At 38.9% G+C, this 14,336-nt stretch overlaps 1 protein-coding gene across 3 annotated transcripts in view; it reads left to right on the top strand.

The window, feature by feature from the left end:
* Window positions 1-14,336, top strand: part of COL12A1 (collagen type XII alpha 1 chain) — a 589,904-nt gene that overhangs the window by 171,229 nt on the left and 404,339 nt on the right. For 2 of the 3 annotated variants that reach the window (XM_044063907.1, XM_044063915.1), the window contains exon 16: window positions 7,830-7,954. The exons of the other annotated variant lie outside the window; for it this stretch is intronic. In XM_044063907.1, coding sequence (XP_043919842.1) covers window positions 7,830-7,954 — 125 coding nt within the window. The remainder of the gene's footprint in view (window positions 1-7,829; window positions 7,955-14,336) is intronic. 3 annotated transcript variants of the gene reach the window in all.

Below are 14,336 nucleotides of genomic sequence, written 5' to 3'. Positions count from 1 at the left end.
TACAGAAATGTTAGCCAGTTTATAGAGAAATTAAGGTAAGTTAGTATAATACAAACAGGAATTGCAATCCAAAGTGAAGGAAAAGTTGGCTTATGGTATATTTGTAGAGAAAGCCAGGGGAGAGAATTTGAAAGAAGTAAGGAAGTGAGTAAAGAAGGGAGAGTAAGGAGGTGTAAGGTGTGTATAGGTTCACATTTAGGGATATAGAGAGAGATTCAGGAACATCTAATTTTCATGTTGCAAGTCGTACATGATGCTGCACCATTTTGTATTCATTAAACAGCTCTGCACATCATGTAGAGCCACCAAACATAGGTAAACAGCAGAGTATGCTAATGAAAGCATAATCACCTGAATTATATGCTAATGAACCATTCCGGTATGGTGGAGCCATTCAGGAAGCTATAAAGTAGCATATAGAGATGGTGTAGCCCTTTGATATGAACACCAAAATCTATTGGAATACAGCCGCCTTCACTCAGAAAAAAAGTAATGCTAGGGGGTTGCTGCTCTCTTGCATGCACATGGGCAACAGGATCAGATCTATGCTGCTGATGCTGCTAATAGACGTTCCCCTAGACTTAATAAAATCCATGTAGGCATAGTGTAGAACCAACATGTAATGTTACCGTGTCCGTATACACAGTTCCCTCTTGGCAGCACACCATGCATATTAATCATATTGCGTTGCTGAGGGAGAGCCATGGAACATAGTTATTAAATCAGTGTAGGGAGTGTGATGACAACTGTGTCCACAGATGAGTAACACACTCCCTGCCCTGTCCAATTATATTATAGCAATATAATTTAATTTTTTTTTTAAAAAACATGTTTGCGCAGTGCAACACGGAGCGCAGCAATGCTAAGCAGTGCCGAGACACCTGCCAGACATCTAAAAATAGAAACTGGATATATTTAATTAGTTCTGTAAAGGTCAAGTTTAAACAGAGCTGAGTGGGTTTGCATGGCATAGCACAGTGCTCAGCACTGCTTAAAGGTAGCTCAGATGTATATGTAAAGGTATAGCAAAACTCCACATATCCATGTAGCTAAATGGGTAGAGTTATGGCCTCATGTACATTAGGTACAGGGTTTGAATACATGGAAGAGCAAGTTAGCATTTTTCTTTGAAATAGAACTTATGCAAATTATTTTTAAATACTGGCCTGCTGCGTACAGGTAAGCTCTGCTAAGACCTGCTAATAGAAATAGATCTTAAACTGGAAATAGCCAGGGAATTGTTATGGCTAGGCTTGTACAGGCCCTAGGGCCGATAGCCTAGAATCAACCTATGAACTTATGAACCTAGAATACATAAATATAAGATACAAAAATTAACTAATTATTAATTAGATCAACAACATGACAGCAAAGCTATTTAATTGAAGAACTACACAAACAAAACTCTACATATATGTATATTTACAGTTTGGGAAAAATTAGTAACTGAAGGCAAGGAGAGGCTGAGTTGGGAGGTTTTGTTAATATTAGTATAATGTAGAAGGAAAGTAGAGAGACAAAGTATTCAAGCAGAACCTAAGGAGAGAATTGTTAGTGCTGGGTTATGTTCGCTTTGGGATAGCAGCTGCATTTGGCTTGTCTGAGAAAGTGTGTTTTTAGCCGAGACCAGAACTGGGGGTAGGAGGAACTGATTCCCAAAGTTTATGACAAAGAAAAGAAAAGCTGTGGTTGCTACATTGGAGTTTGGTTATGGGGAGAGTGTAGACTACAATCAGAATATAAAACCACATGTTGACATGTCAAAATATAAAACTTGAACAGCTAAAGTAATTTACAATTAAAAACTGAATAAGAAGACTAGTTTATCAAGATTTTTAAATTTAAGAAAAGTACACAGTAAAGAATAGTGAAATGTGACTTTTTTAGGGAGGGAATAGAAAACTGAATGAAGCTTACGATGCGGATGACAGGACTTAATTCTTTTTACCAGTGCTATCAGGATATGCAGAAAAACACCAGAAGATCTTGTAATTCCAAGTAGAAAAGGTTTTCTGTCTGGTGTCAAAATAGGTGATAGGACCCAGTACAGCATGGATGTCCCTGGTCTTTCACTATCTCTGTAATCACTTAGATATTGCTTACTGTACACTTTTATAAAGGTACATATTTAATTTTTTTATGCTTCTTTTGCCACTGTATCCTCCTTTATCTAACTATAATTAGGTCAAATTGTTTCTCAAGGGAGTTGTCGACATTAATCTCCCAACAAAAAGAGTGGCTCCTCCTTTGAAGTATATATTAGAAAATATGACTCTTACTTCCTTTGAGCCAGCTGCTACTTCTTTGAAGGTTTTCACCTGGAAGACTACATTACTAATAGCCTTAACCTTAGCTCGAAGAGTTTGCAAGTTTGTATATTTCTCCTTTTTTGTTTTTATAAGGATAGGGTAAGCCTTCTTACCAATCCTTTTTCCATAGCTAAAGCAGTTTCTGAATTCAGTCATAATCAGACTATCCAGCTATCTGCTTTCATTCCAAACCCTCAAAACAAGTGAGAAAGAATTATTCATTCTTTAGATGTTCATAGGCAGCTCAGGTTTTACTCAGAAAAGACAAAAGACCTGACAAAAGCTGACCAATTGTTTGTGTTTTTTGCTTTAAAGAAAATAAGTTTATCACTGTCCAAGGAAACTATTTCCCAATGGATCTGAAATGCAGTTCTCTTGTATTGTACAAATAATGGCAAACACCTACCAGGAACAGTTAAAACCCACTTTGTCAGATCAGTAGCTACTTTAAATTCTTTCATGCAACACATAAAACTCTAAAATCATTCTTGAAGCAGCTACTTTGTCATCAGTTAGCTCATACAGTAAACATTGCAAACTGATGATCATTCTACAGAAAAATTGGATGTGCTAATGCTGTCCTTCAAAGTATCTTAAATTCAGAGGGTGTACGTCCCCTTCATCCATCCAATTTAACCAAGCTCCTGGTGTCATTACAGGTGTTAAAATACTGCAACAGTGATGTAATAAAGAACATAGTACAACTGTGTAAGTAACTTACAATAATGGTGGCTGTTTGGATAGCTCAATGTTGCAGAATCGTTACCCCTTCTGTATCCCCTCTAGTGGTATACATTTAAAGTTTTACCTTGTGTCTGAGGTAGGGTGTTCACTAACTTCTCTTCTCTTCCCCCATCCTAAAACACCCTGTTTTCTCAAAATTCACCATGCCTTTAATATTTTTATCTGACATTTCCTTAGGAAATGCATCTACTGTCCTGCTTCAACTCATTCTTTATGAGGGCAAGAAAGCTCTGAAAAGGGCATGAACATGAATTACCTCTTGTACCAGCATTGATATGCTTCATAGGGTGGATGTATGCCTTGCAGGGGAAGGATCCTGAGCTTTAGAGTGCTGCTCAGATAGACGGGACCATTGTTTGAAACGTCTCAGATATTAAGAATACTGCAACATTCAAGTGTCTACCATTAAGGTAAGTTATCTGCACAGTTGTACTTTCAGCATCCTTTTTAATGTACAGCTCCTTATATTCATTAATTACTTCCCAATAAATATCTCTGCAGTTCTGTTACCATTCATACCTACCAATCATCTGCAAATCAAAGTAGCCAAATCAGGTTGCAACTCTACACGAGGAAGACTAATAAAGCATTCCCATTATTTTTGAAACCAAACAAAAACAATAATAGTAAAGCAATCCAGACTGTTAGTTTCTTTCTGCGTATATACCAGTTTAGCATATCTCCATTTTAATCATGTCCTTTTTTTGGCTGCGTGAATTTGGTGCCATTATGATAACAGAACAATGAGTAAGTCAGTAATGGGCCTAGGGCACTATGAGCCTCATCCCTTTTAAGAACAGCATATCTTATTTCCTGAATTATGAATGTGTGCATATTTATTAAGAACAATGTCTTTCATAGACTGTATCTAATCATTACATTGACATAGTAACATTAAAAATACTGTGCTAGAATATTACAGTTTAATGCAGCATGTTGGATAAGGTTACTCAATGGTCAACAAGACAACAGCAACAGGTATCAGCATATGAATTCCTATGATGCATTTCAGGGTTATTTCCCAAACAGTGCAGTCATGTGCAGCACAAAGCAAATGTACAGGTATTAAAATTGTGCAAGTGCCCTATTTCTTATTTAGCAGTAGAATTGTTCTATGTTTAAGCTGTTTAGCAGCTCCATTTCTGCTCCTTCATCGGACTCACATATCCAGAAATACCTGCCAGGTTGCCCATATGTATATATTTGGGGAGGCGATCTAGTAAGTTTGGTAGTGTGAAGGGGTTCTTATTCTACACATAGCCATCTAGTAAATTAATTTCATGCAAGCCAGGCTTAACTGTTTGAGTCTTTCACAGGGACCGGGCCACAGACATTTGGAAAAATCAAACTATGATGATTTTTAGCAGAAAAAGTATGGCTTAGAAAAACAACATTTCTGATTGTGTTGCTTACATTTCCTCCTTAAGCTGAAACAGATGTTCTTCATAAGGATCATTGCTGCAGGAATTTACAAATAAATAGGTTAGCACATTTACTTGGTACAGCTGAATATAAACTGTGGTTGGGCATGCATTCCTTGCTGTAGTGTCCATGCTAATCGTTTCAGCTTTAAAGATAATGTCATCACTAAGAATCAGCAAGAAAGACAAAGTATAATGAGACAGAAAGCCCTAAAATAGTACTATATATACTTAGTTAATATAACAACAAATATTTCTTCAATGTAGATTTTCTAGAGTAAAAAGTATGACATTCTAATGGCTGATGTTATTGTTAAGCAACTACAATTCTTTATGATTTGTCAAGAAATCAAACATTTTACAAGGGACAGGGCAACAATGTAAGGAAAATCAGCAGCATTCTTCAAAGTCAGGTATAGCTGAGAACTGTTTGTCACACATGAGCAGCAATAACTGATTTTGTCTTCTGCCACTTCCTAGTTTATGTCTCCTGTGATCCCCATGCAGCAAACAGTAATCATTAAACTGGGCACTGCACCAGTCTCCCATCCATTGATAGTCATACCAGCCAAGGAGATAAAACAATCAATAAGTACTGAATACAAGTGATGCAGTATAAATGTTTGCTTTCTTGTAAATATTTTGACAGCATACAACTCAGTGACAGTATATATTTCAGAATCTTAATATGCTGATCTTGCACATAGATTTGTTTTAAAACACTAGTGCTTCTCATGCACTAAAACTGTTTTCAGGCTAAGCTCATTGTCTAATCTGTGTGTATATGTATATGTTTGTGTAACTAAGACTGTTTTCATTTCAAATCTCATTGTCTAATTGTGTGTGTTAGCATGCAGAATTAATGCTCCGAGTCTGACTTCAACACAACTAAATCTACTTCTCCCATTGCATCAGTCAGGGTAGCTTCCCTTGCATACAGTCAGTTGTAGCTGCAACTGTAGCCAAATTACCACATTGCTGATGTCAGTAATGCCGCAGGCTGATGACATGGTGTCTAGGAGGGGTAAAGTGAGCTCTAAGAAATTGTAATTGAGGGGGCCACTTGGAATTTCATGGCACTTTGCTATTTTAAGTTTACTAATCTGTATTTTCTGGCAAATACTGGACATTTGAGAGGTATGCTTACTGTAATCAAACCAGCTGTAACCCTCACTCATCCTGGGGAAGATGAGTATTCCCTATCACCTTGAGACTAATGATCTGCATGCTGGCAATCATTTCTACCTTCCACACTTGATGTTCTAATGCACCGACTCATGACCGTGGGATGTGGTTATGACCACCTTATTACCACCAATACAATGCGCATAGATTCATAGGAAGATACTAGGTTAGTGGCCCGTGAGCTGTTCCACGCCTAGCCATGTTAATCCTGAGTTATCTCAATTATCTTTGGCTAGATAAACATACTTCTCAGAGCACGTTTGTGATAAACACTGACTACCCCATCCATGAGGGACATGGGTGCCACCCCCAGGGTGAATTTGCAGTCTCCCATCCATTTTTTCCAGGTTGCGCTTGAATTGGGTCAGTGAGGAGCTCTGCCTCATGTGAACTGGAAATTTATTCCAGAGTAGCATCGATCTCTGAGAGATATATCTGTCTCTCCAGCATGTTCTGTTAATGTTGCAGACTATGTTAAGATACCTAGAGCGAGTGACTCTTGTGCCATTTGACATGCGGATGTGCAGCATATCCATTAGGAAAGGGCCAGAAACTGCTCTGTAGGCCAGGCATAAGTCGCCTCTCAGCAGTCTATGTGATAGAGTACAGTGACAGGGCTTTCAGTCTATCCACGTAAGTCATGGTTTGGAGGCTCAGTATTTTCTTGGTGAGAAACCTCTGTGTTCTGTTCAGCTGCTGCAGGTATATGGTGAGGTACATGCAGAAGGGAGCATTGTACTCCAGTAATGGTCTGATGAGGGTTGAATACAGTGGCATTGTAACATATTTAGACCTGGATGCAGTGCCCTTACTTATAAGATATGCAACGTAGAAGGTTTTCCTTAGCACTGTGGAAACTTGGTGGTTGAAGTTCAGATTGCCATATACCTGTGTTTCCAGATCTCGCACCACTGGGTTTGAACTAAGGGGTGTGCTGTCAATATTGTAATTAGTAGGAATTCTGCTTTGCCAAAGGGGATAATAGTGCACTTTTTTGCATTTAGTTTTAGACCTTGGCTTTGGCACCAGTCATTTGTCTGTTATTATCTCCTGTAAGATAAGATAAGATAAGATTAATTTATTGTCATTGCTCAAGTACAACGAATATGTGCTTATTCAAAAGGTGCTTCAACAAAGTATTAGTTTAAGGGCGTGCACACTTATGCGACCAGCTTATTGTATGTATTATTTTTTATATTTTTTTCCCCTAACAGATTTGTTTGTTTTTTAATTGAATTGTACAGGTTATAGGTCACATTAAAGGTGGAAAAAGTTTTGAAATGATTTGTTGTAGTCTCATTTTTTTATATCACAAAAATCTAGCATTTTAACAGGGGTGTGTAAACTTTTTATATCCACTGTATATACATATATCTATATCTATATAGATCTATATCTATCTATATATATATCTATATCTATCTATCTATCTATCTATCTATATATATATGTGTGTGTGTGTGTGTGTGTGTGTGTGTGTGTGTGTGTGTGTGTGTTTGCATCTGTGCTTACATGCACGCATGTTTTATACACGCACAGTTAAGATTTATTCTAATGAATCCATTTTGTGAATAATGCACGCTGTCAAATTGTTATCACATTTCTCATCTTGGTTTGGCAGAATAAGCACACATGACTTAGGCTATTAACTACTAGCATGCTTTCATCTTTTGGTAATAGGTTCATGTTCTCAGTTTCTACTTGCATACATTAAATGCCAGCACCTCTGCAGCTTGCACACTTGCATTTGATGTATGCAATAGAAAGATCCATTTCTTTGATTATATACCTGCACTGACACTATATTGCAGTAATAGGGGACAGCTCCACTCATAAGGTGCTGTCTTTCGGGTTAGAAATTAAATTGAGGTCCTCTTTGTCTTAGTGAATGGTAACTTCAGTGAATGTTAAAGATTCCAGGGCACTTACTAGAAAAATTCCTCCCATCCACATAAATATTACTTTGGATCTCACCTGAAAGTAGGCCAGAAACCTAGATGGGTTAAACTGCTCAACAAAAAGAGAGTAATAAATAGTATGGCTACTTTGGTATTAACATTAGGACTGCTTGTTGTTGCTCAGTTATTCATTAGTTTGAAATAGGTAACTTATAGGTAAAAAATTATTCCTTGATGATATAACCTAATGGCAATATCTTGTTTTGCTGCAGAGCTGGAACATCATACAAAGTAAATGTATTTGGACTGTTTGATGGAGGAGTGAGTAACCCCCTCATTGGGCAAGAGATGACCACCTATGCTGATGCTCCTGAAGTGCCTTTTAGGCCATACAGTGGTAAGCTAGTGACAATAAAACCCAACATGGTTGTTGCTAGAATTGTAAATGCAGTATTTTGTAGAAGATGGTTCAGTATTTGATCTGTTTACTATGATTTTAGCTAGACTAGGCAGAAATTTGGATTGTTGATTCACTTCATGTGCAATACTGTCATGTTTGTAGAGTAACTTGGCTCTTGTTATAACAAAACATGAAAAAACACTTGTAGTTGAACATCATGGATGTGCAAAGTTGTACTTCTGCTGTAACACTAGTGTCCCATTTCATAATGGAGCTGCTTCATCAGACAGGCAACTTGGATAGTGGTTATATGAAGGTTTAGTGAGGTATCTGCTTCATGCAGATCACTAGAAATGAATCTGGTAGTGAACCCCCTCCCCCAAAGAGCAGATTGAAGTTTACATCATAAGTGGACATCTTTATATCAGCAAATCTAGCAGCTAGTTGTCAATACATGCTTTTTCTCCTTTTCTAGTTGCAAAAAATCAGTGCCCCAATATAAAACCATGGCTTTAGATACCGTGATTCTGGTCATACAGTTCTCCTTTCACAGAATGGTAAAATGTGATGTCCAGTAACTGTGGCACTGACTGGATTTTGGGAATTGTCTATGAGAGAAGTGGATTAACTGGGATAGTCTACAACAGGAAAGGGAAAAATGTGTATCCTGCAGCATGAAATCATGAACAAAAGAGAAAGCTGATTAAAGCTAGCGAAGGATTCTGTTCACCTTGACGTGTGTGTAGGTAACTACACAAGGAAGAGTCCTGATGTGCTTCAATGGATCAGACAACGTCTGCACCATCTGGGTATAGCTTATTACAGCAGCAAGCATTAGACTCATGAAGGTACTCCTGAAGCTTTTCTGACTAAATACTACCTTACTTTTCCCATGTCTTATGCAGAGGAGATTCCATGATGAAGAGAGTTAAGAGCATGAATATTGGTACTCTGGTTGTAGGATGTAGATGAGTGATGAAACTACAGTAGCAACAATAACAAGGAGAAAGTCTAAAAATATATAAGTCAAGGAGATGTTAAGGTTGCATAGAAAGGTAATTACATGAAATGTTTCATTTAATTCAAGTCATCTCAGCTAGTTGCTACTATATTGCAGGTATGATATGACAAAAAGAATGTGTGGTAACACAAAGAATGCAGTGAAACAACAAACACATTAATTACTCTCACGTTAGTGATCTGTTATTTCTATATTTGCCATCCAGAGTTAAGAAGGTTAATCACCTCTCCTGATATTTAGATGTACATTTCACAACTCGCACACAGAATGATAAATGTTGATGTTATACAAGGATCTCACAACATCCACCTCATCTTCCACTTTACCAGTTTCCATTAGCCAGATAAGTTTCTGTGTTAGGTTAAATCACATCAATTTCTTTCTGCTGACTAAATAGCCTTATGTCTGTGCCATGCAGTTTTAAATTCTCCTCATAGCTTTCTGTACCACATTTCACATGGGAAAGTAGTCACATGCAGATGCCCATATTATCTGCCAAAACTGTTAATATCAGAGTAGCCCTTTGAGTGTGGGACCAGCATGTCCACCCATGTTGCTAGTGGCTGGGCTGAGTAAGATTGGCTAGGGAGAGTTAGACGAGTTAACTACCTCCCACAAAGGGCTACATAATAGATCCCTGTTGATGGGACTGCCATCTTTTTGAGTTTGTAGGGATTTATTATTGTTTATAATTGAACAAGAGAATTAAATATAAGGTACATTAGAATGCATACACTGGACCATGCTTATTCATTCTGCAGTTACATGCCACTTCTAGGGGTGCAGAGCAACAGAGATGGACTACAACTTCAGTGTAGAGTCTCAGGATCTTTTTGGTGTCAGAGAGTTACAGCATCAGGTGGGGGAAGCACAGAGTCACAGATGCGGAATTAGGCTCCTGAAATGTGGAACAGAGAAGACACAGAAATAAGATGGAGAGGTTATGGTCATGTCCCTCAAGAAAAGAGTGAAATCCATTTTGACTCCAAACTGAGATTATCCAACGACTGCCTTCAGACCATGTTTACTTGTTTTTATGTACTGACATCTTTCTTTCTTTTCTAAAAGATGCTGACACTCACTTGTGCTTTGTTAGTTAACTACTCTATCTGTCTTGTCTTGTGTTTTACCTTTTTCCAAGAAGGCATACAAGCTCATAGGTTTTAAAGGCTCTAACTTTCTCTACCTTGTGGTACAGACTGTACACTGATACAGCTGCTGTCACATGATTTGCTTCTTTCCTATGTGTAGAGAGAAGTAGAATTTTCAGAGCTCAGTGCAGTACTTGAGATTGCCTTGGCTCGCCTCTCTGTCTCACTGATGATAATTTTCTTTTTCTTGCAGGCACTGCCTCCAGCCTGTTGTACTAGTATTCCTGGCAGTTCATCTTTCTCATTGTTTAATATCCTATCTTTATGTCTCTTGTGTGACCCCCTGCATAGACATATTGTGGTTTGAATTTAGAAGTTCTCTGCTCTTGTCTACTTCTATTTAAATTGTTTTGATTCAGCATGCATTTCTTTTCATTTCCTTGCAGTGAATCTTGCCATGTTTTTCTATTTCTCCAACCATGTTGGGAGCATAAGTATAGATGTGATGTTGTCCTATCTCACCTTCATTCTTAGGAGGTTGGGTTCAGATCTGCTCCTCGGATACAACTAGGCCTTATACGCAAGCTCGAGGTCTTCCACTAGCTTGTGCTAAAATACCTTATCCCATGATGCACTAGGAGAGCTCCCTAGATTTCGTTTGCCTCTAAACAAGATTAGGTATTCACTTTGCTAGCTCTGGCTAAGTATAAGCTTTATTTGTCTAATTTCTATTAAAATCTTACAATTTTTTGATATTTGCATATCTACAGTTTATTAGTCATAGTGGTTGGGCTAACTGGTTTATATAGCCATTTTTTACAGTGTTCTTTCAGCTGGTTGTCTGTCGTCTATTGTGGGCCATTTTTTCTCCCTATCCCCACTTACTATAAGCTTATTTACAGCCCATTTAAGTTAGAGGGCTTTTTTCTTCACTTCTTGGTTTAAAATATTGTTTTTATATATATATATATATATATATATATATATATATATATAAAATATATATATATATATATATATATATTTTTTTTTTTTTTTTGAGTGTGCAGCAGTTCATTTAAATTAGAGAGCTGTTGCCATTCCCCTAAGTTAGAGGGCTAATTATCTCTATTTTTCTCTAGTTATTGCTCTTCTTAGTTAAAAAAAAACTTTTGTTGTTGTTGTGTGACATTCTACATATACACACACACACACACACACATATATATATATATATATATATATATATATATATATATATATATATATATATATATATGGTTTACTATTGTTTGTGCGAACGACATTCTGTTGGCTGCAATGTGCCAAAAATCAGTGTCGAATGCACAAACAGTTTTGCACCAGATAGTCAACTCCACTTATGCGAATGCACAACTGCATTCGCATAAATGTAAGTTGACTATCTGCACAGAGATCGTGGTACAGTGGGGAGTAGAAATTCATCCACATCCCCACTGTAGTGCGATCTCCGAGTTAGAATATATAAGTAAGGGGGTGGGCGTGGGAGGTGCAGGGGGGCTTGGCCCCCTTCAAAAACGTGATAGCCATATAGGAGTTTGTTTTACATCAGCTCCTATATGGCTATCACGTGGTGGTTTTGACAACAATGTCGAGTCAAATGTGTGGAGCATTTGGTTCGACATTGTCAACATTAGTTTTTTTTTTACTTTCAGTATTACTATTCATTTATTGGAACGGAAAATGTTTTTCCATTCAAATAAACAATATGAAACCATATATATATATATATATATATATATATATATATATATATATATATATATATATATACCCTGTTGCGTGCTTAATAATGTCTTCTAAGGATAAAAATACAAAGCAGTTTGGATTTAAAAAAATGTGACGATTGTGGCCAGAAGATGTCCATTACTGACAGACACACAATTTGCATTTACAGTTTAGGAGCTATTCTTCACCAGGAGACCTGCTCTATTTGTTATTAGTTCACTCAGAGTGTTCTGTTGGAGAGAAAGAACAAGCTTATTTTGAGAGGATTACTGAAGACCCCCTTTTCAGGGGCTATTCAAGAGAGTCAGGGTTTTTCAAAATCACCTTCCTCAAAGTCTGATAGAGGAACTGAAAAAAAGATCTTCATCTTCTTCCAGTGCTCCATCAGAGCTGCCAAAAAAATTAACAAAAATTGCATCTCCGGATCTGAAGCCTACCAGTTCTGAGAAGTCACCGGCACCGACAACATCTTCTTCCTCAGTGCCAAACGTAATTGAGAGTTGGAGCCGCTTCCCAGTATTGGAGCTGTTTTCTCCAACTCTGAGGTCACCTATATTACAACCCCCGAATCTCCAGCCCCTTCATCTCGGTGTTCTAGGAGCCTGTCAGACAGTGATGTGGCTCGAGTGGTACAGAGGATGTTAAGGACTCTGGTGCTGGCCAAATTGTTATTGGATCCAACCTCGAGGGATTCAAATCCAATGGCATCCTCCTCTTCTGCTACAATTCCTCCTCTTATCTAATCCTGGACTTTGGAGCCGGAATGTTTGGAGCTGATACTGATGGAAACTTTGGAAATGAGACCTAATTTGGCATCTTCAGCACCGATCATTGCTCTGACATCCTCAGCTCCATCGGAACTTGAGGAGCCTAGGCGGCGATGCTCCCCAGTTAGGTCTGGGGAGGTGAGTCTGACTGGACAGTTGGATCTGATCTTGCCTCTCAGGGCATCAGCTCAGGTGAGCTCAGCTCCTACTGCTGCATCCGAGCCATCATCCTTGGTTATGGGGGCTCCCTCGGCTTCTTTGGATCCAGGGATCTCTACGGAGCAGGGGCGAGGGGCCTTTGTGGTAATGAGGAGAGTACTGTCTCCACAGGCAGTTCCATGGTCATCTTCAGATATTCTTCCCCCTAAGGCACTGATGTCTGCCTCTACGACCTTTGATCCACAGGGACATGGAAATTCTAGGCCTCAGGACACCCCTCAGGGTGCACCCCACTCTTCTGAATCCTCTCCAGAATACCCCCCTGAAGAGGTCCCTCAGAAGAGATTATGCAAGAGGAAGCATTTAGATTATCCAGAAGAGTCCATCACATCTGATACTGACCACAATGACGCTGAGAGGTCCCCATGGTGCCTTCTGAGGATGTCTACTTTGCAGACATCGTTGAAATACTAAAACAGAGAGTTGGCTGGAAGCCCATCAACCCTTCAGATAAGGAGTCCATATAAATGAAGGCTTTTGGATCTCGCCCTTCCCCCACTTGGGTGTCTCCACCTTTTGATGAGCTCATGGATCTGGTCTCTTGGAAGGTGTGGGAGTCTCCAGATTTGGTGGAACCTGTTCCTCGGAGGCCAAAAAAGTTTATTACTTCCCTGGCTGACAAAACCTTCTTGACCAAGGCAGTCCCAATAGATGCTATGGTGGTGGCGGCAGGCAGCAAGAAGGAAATCTGAGGGACATCCTTGTCTGTCCATCCACTGAACAAAGAGTCTTGTACAATGGACAGATATGGAAAGCGCATTTTTTTCTTCAGCGACTTTTGCCATTCAATCGCTGAACTACCTTACCCATTTTATAAGATTACAGAGATATCTCCTAAAAGAGCTAGGAGATACTCTCCATGGTTCAGTAGCTGAAAGGGTTGCAGATAATGTTTCCACTCAGCTCTCTACCTTAAAATCAGTAGTTAACTCCATCATGAGGCTGATTTCTTATGCTGCAGATGGAGAGAGCAGAGCAGCAGGTTTGGGATTTCCTTGAGGAGATATTCCTGGATGCGCTTGTGTGATTTTGCAGAGCCTTTAAATCTTTCTTTGTACGCCCTATTTGATGGCTCATCTCTCTTCAGGCCGAAAGTGAAAAACACACTTACCAGGTGCAGGCAGGAAGGAAATACTCTCTCTGTTGTGGAAGTCTGTTTTTCCCTAACTACTAGACCTTATCCCAAAGGTCAGAAAGGTGTAAAAATGTGGCTTTGAAAATCGCAGAGAGCTTTCCAAGACACATGTGATGATCCTTCCCTTAGAGGCAGAGGGGGAAGTGATAATGGAAGACGCTGACCTCATGGCAGAGGGGGTCCACAGAACCAGGGCAACAGAGAATCTTTCTTTGGTAACCTCTTTCAGTGCTCCTAAAAAGAGACCCACCTGTCCATCTCTGGAGGCAGTCGAAGACCATCTATCTTTGTACCCAGAGGCCTGGCTAAAAATAACAAAAGACAAGTGGGTACAAAGCATCATATTTAGAGGCTACTTCGTTCCCTTTTCCTTCCCTGCCCTAAATTTAAAGACGATCCC

Source organism: Protopterus annectens, chromosome 1.part0 (assembly GCF_019279795.1).
Source record: "Protopterus annectens isolate FY-2018-M chromosome 1.part0, PAN1.0, whole genome shotgun sequence".
Classification (NCBI taxonomy): domain Eukaryota; kingdom Metazoa; phylum Chordata; order Ceratodontiformes; family Protopteridae; genus Protopterus; species Protopterus annectens.
Note: the sequence above shows the minus strand (reverse complement) of the source record. Positions and strands in the feature narration are given on the sequence as shown.